Source organism: Raphanus sativus, chromosome 1, assembly GCF_000801105.2.
Source record: "Raphanus sativus cultivar WK10039 chromosome 1, ASM80110v3, whole genome shotgun sequence".
Lineage (NCBI taxonomy): Eukaryota > Viridiplantae > Streptophyta > Magnoliopsida > Brassicales > Brassicaceae > Raphanus > Raphanus sativus.
In genome coordinates, this window is record NC_079511.1 from 3,247,060 (window position 1) to 3,253,961 (window position 6,902).

The 6,902-nt window shown below is 41.2% G+C and overlaps 3 protein-coding genes and 2 long non-coding RNA genes across 7 annotated transcripts in view; 3 read left to right on the forward strand and 2 right to left on the reverse strand.

Annotated features, from left to right (window-relative positions):
- LOC108861296 (succinate dehydrogenase subunit 6, mitochondrial) overlaps nucleotides 1-6,902 on the reverse strand; it is a 40,887-nt gene that overhangs the window by 29,224 nt on the left and 4,761 nt on the right. The window lies entirely within an intron of this gene.
- On the forward strand, nucleotides 154-1,527 carry LOC108839151 (uncharacterized). Of its 2 annotated transcripts, none has more exons than XM_018611974.2 (5): nucleotides 154-273; nucleotides 397-579; nucleotides 664-778; nucleotides 863-924; nucleotides 1,258-1,527. In XM_018611974.2, exons 2-5 carry the CDS (start codon nucleotides 460-462, stop codon nucleotides 1,369-1,371), a joined length of 411 nt encoding a protein of 136 aa, XP_018467476.1. In that variant the 5' UTR covers nucleotides 154-273; nucleotides 397-459; the 3' UTR covers nucleotides 1,372-1,527. The 2 variants fall into 2 exon arrangements, with proteins under 2 accessions (XP_018467476.1, XP_056861077.1); XM_057005097.1 differs by having other exon boundaries at nucleotides 161-273; nucleotides 402-579.
- On the reverse strand, nucleotides 1,530-4,238 carry LOC130509248 (RINT1-like protein MAG2L). The gene is made up of 4 exons (XM_057005012.1): nucleotides 3,902-4,238; nucleotides 3,739-3,834; nucleotides 3,571-3,653; nucleotides 1,530-3,470 (listed from the first exon to the last, which is right to left on the reverse strand). Exons 1-4 carry the CDS (start codon nucleotides 4,197-4,199, stop codon nucleotides 1,545-1,547), a joined length of 2,403 nt encoding a protein of 800 aa, XP_056860992.1. The 5' UTR covers nucleotides 4,200-4,238; the 3' UTR covers nucleotides 1,530-1,544.
- Nucleotides 4,154-5,256, forward strand: LOC108811346 (uncharacterized). Of its 2 annotated transcripts, XR_008943395.1 has the most exons (4): nucleotides 4,154-4,276; nucleotides 4,360-4,442; nucleotides 4,656-4,913; nucleotides 5,004-5,256. It is a non-coding gene; the product is annotated as an uncharacterized LOC108811346 (long non-coding RNA). The 2 variants fall into 2 exon arrangements; XR_008943396.1 differs by lacking the exon at nucleotides 5,004-5,256 and having other exon boundaries at nucleotides 4,656-4,920.
- On the forward strand, nucleotides 5,902-6,600 carry LOC130509297 (uncharacterized). Its single transcript, XR_008943394.1, has 2 exons — nucleotides 5,902-6,154; nucleotides 6,365-6,600. It is a non-coding gene; the product is annotated as an uncharacterized LOC130509297 (long non-coding RNA).

Consider the following 6,902-nt stretch of genomic DNA (forward strand, 5'->3'; position numbering starts at 1 on the left):
TATCCATCCATCTGCTAGCTTCGACAATCTTATAATAATCTAACATCATTAAGACCGCTTTTGTCGATTTTGATTGAGACAAATATAGCAGAAAGAAAGAAAACTTCGTTTTGAGTTGTGCTATCTATTACACGAGGAATGATTTATCTCTGGCAGTAATCCTCGGTCCTGCCCTTAAATCCGATGTGTCCGAAGGTAAGGCAGATGAAGAGGCCTAAGTGCCATGTAACCAAACCAACCACAACCAGAACTGTGACGTGAGAGCTGGATAAGGTAGATCAAGTGTCTTTTTGAATACAATAAAATAAAATCATCCTCTATAGCCTGCTTTCTTAGTACCTAACCTATATAAAGCCCATAACAGTTTGGTTCTTTTTCTAAACTTTAATTGAAAAGATTAGACATCAGCGTTAAAAAAACTCTATTTCGAATCGAGAAGAGTGCGCTCACGGGGAGGAAATGGACTACAGCTTAGCGGCGGTGAAGATGCTTCTCTCCCAGCTCCGGGACGCTAAACCGACTCCTTCTCAGAACGCCACCGCCCTAGGCGGTGTACTCTTCCAACGCGCTTGGTTACAGGTTCCAATCTCACCATCCTCATCTCATTGTATGATCATTTCCTAAATCGTTTCGAATGACATCACCGAATCTCTTGTATTCTAGGGCGTTTTGGTCTCCGATCCGGTTACATCCGGTGGACGTATGGTCCTAGATGACGGCACAGGTCTCGTCGAGCTCGGCCTCTCCAGCGACTTTGCCCTCCGTCAATGGAAATCAGGTTTCAATTTTGATTTTCTTTTTTTTTTTGCTTTATGTATTTAGGTGGCTGCTACTGTTCGTAACGTAACCTATGTGTGCACAGGGATGTACCTGATGGTTGTTGGTGTGTACCATATTCGTACCGGAGAGATACCTCTGCTTAAGGTTACTTCTCTCCCTCTTTCATTTTTTTTTTCAATCATGGTGGTGATATGCAAATTTTAGGTAATTGGATCAGTATTGTGAACCCTCTTGCTCAAGTAGAGTCTCCTAAGATTGTGTCGGCATGACCTTGTGTTCATAGCATCTAAAATGCTTAATGAACGCTACTAGGCGTGGCATGAAGACGCCATGTATTCACTAGTGATTAAGATTCACCTCCTCTTGTAATGCTAATGCTAAAGACCGAGAGTATCATTAGTTGCCATTGATTCATATGCAAACATGCAATGCTTATGTTTGTGCTGTATAAAGACCTGTCAGTGTTGTTTGCTTTAGGTTCATAAGATGGTAGACCTGTCGGGAAGCCCGGATCGTGAAGCCATGTGGTATCTAGAAGTCATGGACGCATACAGACTCTTCTATGAGCCCTTGATCCAAGAGTTCTCTTAAATTCTTTCAGCTAGTACTTTTTATCCTCTAGATTTTCCTTCAGAAAACGAGCAGTATATAGTCTCTTCTCTTTGTTTTTGTTTTTAAGTTTCAACAGACCAGACTATTCTTTGCTGGGAAAATCATTGAGATATATATATAGCTTTTGCTGTTTAACAAAACGCCAGTCATGACTAGTAATACCTACAAAACTGTGCTACAAGTTGAGGAGACAAGTTAGAAATACCAAACCAACTTAAACAGATACTTCCATTACTACTTATAGCTCCTCTAAGTCGCGCCTTCTCTTCGTCATTCATACTCAACAGCCTAAGTATCTCTCTCACTCGAGGGAAAAATGCACCAGGGCGAACACAGTAAGGCTGAAACACCATCATAAGTGCCTCTGCGTCAACCTCAAACCTTCTTCTCAGTAAAGCAGCTTCTCCTACGAAAAATTTACAAGAAACGTAATGGTCAAGCCCTTCAGCAAGATTCCTCCACAAGTCCAAGAAGTCTTTTCGGTTCATGTTTAACTGAAGAACAGAGAGTTCTCGTCTTAAACTGTCCAAAGCTTCTGCAACACCTCGGGACACTGTAATGACCTCCTCCTCCCATGTATCTGCATTGCTGTGGAAGTGGTCGCCGCAAAGATTGTCGAATTGGTTGAGACAAACAGTTATAATCTCCATAAGCCAGTTTGTTTCCAAGTCAACAAGACTTTTCAGTTCTTCCCCAAAAAAGCAACCATGACAGGAACCTCCATTATCTCTACCAACTTTGACATTGGTCTCAGCATCCCACATCTCCACAAACACCAAATCATCACTCCACTCTCGTAGTTTCGATTCGAGATACCTAGCAGTATTAATAGGTCCACAGGCTTGTATCAGCGAATCTTCAAACGAGCTATAGTCAGAGAGATCAGTCTTCTTGAACTCCAGTAACAGAGTTTTGAATATATACCAGAGAAACTTGGTGGCAGTAGCTCTTACAAATTGGATCCTCGGGAGAATGGTTGGTAGAGATAGACCATGGTCTATCAACGTCCAAGTCCTAGTAATAAAACTCTCTGCTACAAACGGAGCTTTATAATCTTCTCTTGTAGACAGAACATACGAGTTTGATTCATTACCAAGTCTAGTTCCCTCACTATTAACAACCAGCCAAGCTTTCTCCTTCTTGATATCCTCTTTAAGTTTTCTATAAGCATCCTTCACCTCAATCTTGCCCCAGGTCTTGAGCCACTCAGGTCTCTTACAAAACACCCCCATTACCGACATACCTTGCGAAAACGCCGCTACCGAGGAGGAGCCTTCGTAAGAAAGACAAGTGTCTGAGTTCACAAATGACTGCATCCGTTTATCAAAAGTAACCATCTGATCTACAAGGTGGAACCACGAGGAAACACCTTCAGGTTTCATGCGCTTCTTCTTCTCCTCCTTGAGCATCTCTATAAGCCCAGGAAACACTTTCTTCTCTAAGAAACAGGACAGCATCTGGACCATAGCTGAAACCCAAGCCTCTTTAGCACTACAGCTAACTAACATAGCTCTGTCGATCAAAGGCTGCAAGAGATCGTCCACCCCATCAGCAAAGTCGCTTGTGACTTTGTAGACAAGCGCAAAGATAAACTCAGGCTCTTCAGCCCATTTCGTGAAGTGATACTCCATCCGAGACGCAACGGGTATTACAAGCTCATCGATTGCCCAAAGTCCAACACCACTACTACTTTCTTTATGAAGCTTCTTCCGTTTCTCCTTGAGGGTGTTAAGCTGCTGTAAACCACAGAGGAGAAGGAAGCTTTGGGAATAATATTCCTTTTGGTCTCCTTGCATCAGTACTAGAGGATTAGGGATACTACTACAACTAGCAGCAGCGTCTCCTCCACCCTCATCTTTGGATAACAACGCCAGCTTTGGTGGCCAGCCAAGAGATGAGAGAAAGGCTCGGTGCTCTGCGATGATCTGTGGCCGTAGAATGGACAAGCTTTTATCTACTCTGCTGTCAACAGTACCTACAAGGCGGCGCCACTGTGTTGTAACATCACCAAGCACTTGTTCAATCTCATTCATGGTCTTAATCGCGTGGTTAAACCTTTCTTGCTTGTACACACGATCCTGTATTTAGATAAATAAAAAGTATTAATCTTTTCTTCATATACTACTCACCAGTAAGAACTCTTTATAGTATAGTGGAATTAAAAAAAAAAAGCTTTACTTGAAGCATACTTCTTCTTGTCATAGGATGAAACACTGAATCTTCAAGATCTCCAACTAAACTCTCCAGCTTTAAGGCAGTCACTGTAATAAGTAAATAACTTTTTCTATTAAGCTTTAGAGATCTTGATGTTAGTTACACTAAGAAGCAATAAAGCATTAAACTCACCGAGATATCTGCGCCTGTTCTGAATTCGACACAGCTCCTCAACGAGTTGCTGTAACTCCTGTTCCCTTTGCTTCCTGACAGCATCCTTACTCCGAGCTATAAAATGAAATTGAGACGATTAGAAAGTAATAAGCTTTACGAGGGGGGTTTTGAGTTAACTGACGGAGAGATGTAACAAGGCTGAGACTTTCGAGGCTCAATCTGAGATCGTCGAGTGAGTTTTTAGCGGAGAGAGAGGTGGAGATCCAGGAGACGGCGTGTTTGGTCAGATCCGTACGGAGGTGGAGAAGGCGGTCGTTTAGATGAGTAGTGTCGTGTTTTAGATGAGAGGTTAGATTCGAAGCGCGTGAGAGGAGATCTCGCAGGTCCTCGAAGTTACCGTCGAGAAAGCTCGACGCTAAACCGGAAAGTTCGGCCGGTTTTGGCAAGACGAACGACAGTGGAGGACGAGGATGTTCCATGGGAAAACAAGCAGTTTGCTGCCGGCGAGGTTTCTTGTCGGAAACCGAAACTGTTTGGTAACTTAACAGTTTTGTAGGTGAGAATTACTGTTTTACCCTCTCCTGTAAAATATAAAAAGGAGTTAAAAAAACCGAAACTTGATTCAGCTTCACCGTGCAGCGTCGGCGGCTGACGTTAGCAAAAGCGGCATCGAATCAATCGTCTTTTTTTATCAGCGTGGTGTGACAGGACACGTCAGCGTGGTCCGTAACGACTCCATAACGGTTTTGGTGTTATCATTATCTATTTGGTTCTATGAGTTACATTCATATTAGGATTTCTATTTGATTTGGCTTTATCTAGTAGTTGGTTTTGCTATATATGTAAGCCTCAAGGCATATGTCTAGTTTATCAATAATAATTACATTCTTCAATCACAAACTCTCCTTGAATCTATCTTGCTCAAGTTCACACAGAAATTAGCATATCGAGCTCAGTATTTCGAGGTGATCCTTGTTCTGCAGTGGTCATCTTCTAGGTCTGTGTATCCTGTTTCTTCAAATCCGCAAGTAGGATTTCTAGTTCCGGAATTATCTATCTGTTAAATGGAGAGAGCAACAGAAGATAGAAGAGGCTTTACATGCCAGTAGTCTCTAAGTGCCTCGAAGGCACCTGAAATGTCAGTGGGATAACTTGATGTTAATGGAAAAAAAACAAACTTGGATGCTTGTGAGGTTAACATTTTTTCTACCTCTGGTTAGTCCAGAGAATTCGTTAGCTACTTGATTATACATGCTCACTTTGTGTTGACTCCATTTGAAAAGAACCTTGACATCTGGAGACAGCTTTGGCGTGTGCTTGAACGTAGTGATTTGGTAAGTCTTTGTCAAAGGTGTATTATTAATACGCTCACTCATATTTCTTGGTTTTTAAATTAATTACACTGTTCTACCGTTGCCCTGATCTTGAGGTAATGCATCCAACCTTTAAACTCCACTGTGACACCGTATTCCTGATCCATATCTCTTATTTATAGATTCGTCCTGACACACAGGCATATGCTCGAGAAATCGATGAGCATAAAAAAGTTTATGCTTCTAGTTAACAGTGTCAGGTAAGCCTCCTCCTGTGCCCTTGCTACTTTAACTAGTCCAACTTTTTTTTTTGTTCTTCTAATAAACTGGTTTGCTTCCTTACATATCCGTAGGGAGAAATGGGCAGAGTATTTCCGCGGTAACGACTTTCTTTTTCGTGTTCTGGTCAGCTACAAGTCAATGGCGAGTCGAGCACCCAGATAGGGACTGTGGTGCAGAGGCTACACCTTGTGAGCACACCTACATAGAGCCGTGAGTAACATTATACTTTTATGTTTTGAACAACATATAAAGTCTTGGTTTATTATAATGGTTCTGGCACTTTGTTATTAGGTGGTTGTTGCTGTAGAAACTGGTGGCGCCTTAGGTGGAATGGTTAGACAATTATCTTTGATCAATTTGAAAATATGAGGGACGACGTGTCAGTTACGGGACACCAGAAAGTGGAACTGCACCTAGGAAACTATTAGATCGGCAAATGTCTATCAATAGTGTTCCTAAGAAGGTAAAGATTTTGTTTCTCTACATGAAGTATTGCAATAAAATCTTGTGATCCAAAATGTGAACTGCAAAATGAATCGATAGGTGATAGCTCATCTTCTGAAGCTTCCTAGATTGCAACGAAATAGCTGATCTTTGCGATAGTGCAGAACGTATCTTCTCAAGTGAACCAACTGTTTTGCAGCTTAGAGCTCCTATCAAAATATTTGGTGATCTCCATGGACAGTTTGGGGATGTTATGCGCCTTTTTGATGAATACGGTTCACCATCCACAGCTGGAGAGACATTGCTCATTTGATGAGACATTGCTCATTCTAGGGGACTATGTTGATAGGGGCCAGCACAGTCTAGAAACAATCTCCCTTCTGCTTGCATTAAAGGTATTACTAAGCGTATATGTATGCATGAGGGCATTGGTCGTTCTATAAACCATATGGAGGAGCAGATAGAGAATATACAACGTCCAAATACAATGGACGCTGTCTCCATTGTGCTCACGGATTTACTATGGACAGTCCATGTCTTTTTTTTTTATGTTGTTATGTTTTTTGGTCCAAGTCTTACTAGTTTGTTGATTTGGAACTTGTTAGGTCGGATCCGACCGAAAACGACAGTGTTGAAGGTTTAAGACCCAACGCTAGAGGCCCTGGATTAGTTACTTGTGGGGTGAGCAATCTTCCTTTGCTCCTAATAACTTACCATATAGAGAAGTGTTTATTGCTTATGCAGCCTGACCGTGTAATGAAGTTCTGTTGCCTTTTCTATTATTCTGTATCATATAGACATTGGGGCTTTTTGTCTTACTTTTATTTTTGTTATCAGCTCATACTTTTTGTAACGTTTGTGTTGATAATATAAAGTTCATGAGCGCTTTCACTTAATGATTAACTTGCTCGGGATTTCATAAGGTTATAGACAAAAAAAAATATCCATCTCTTGTTTAACCATCCTATGATAGACGAATTCAATTTCTAAATTTAGTAAGACGCTCATGAAGTTATATACAACAGATAATCATTTTCCATAGCATTCAGCTGCGAATAAAAATAGAAATAATCTGGGGCAAAACGAATAGAAATAGAAATAATACAAGAAAGTGATTTGTACTTGGGGTAATGAGTTCCGTAC

Excerpts from the sequence above, each read along its gene's own strand:
- LOC108839151 (XM_018611974.2), top strand. The coding sequence starts at position 460 with ATGGACTACAGCTTAGCGGCGGTGAAGATGCTTCTCTCCCAGCTCCGG. Across the intron at positions 580-663 it reads TCCAACGCGCTTGGTTACAG|GGCGTTTTGGTCTCCGATCC; the intron begins GTTCCAATCTCA and ends CTTGTATTCTAG. Across the intron at positions 925-1,257 it reads GAGAGATACCTCTGCTTAAG|GTTCATAAGATGGTAGACCT; the intron begins GTTACTTCTCTC and ends TGTTTGCTTTAG.
- LOC130509248 (XM_057005012.1), bottom strand. The coding sequence starts at position 4,199 with ATGGAACATCCTCGTCCTCCACTGTCGTTCGTCTTGCCAAAACCGGCC. Across the intron at positions 3,835-3,901 it reads CAGCCTTGTTACATCTCTCC|CTCGGAGTAAGGATGCTGTC; the intron begins GTCAGTTAACTC and ends TTCATTTTATAG. Across the intron at positions 3,471-3,570 it reads CAAGAAGAAGTATGCTTCAA|GATCGTGTGTACAAGCAAGA; the intron begins GTAAAGCTTTTT and ends ATCTAAATACAG.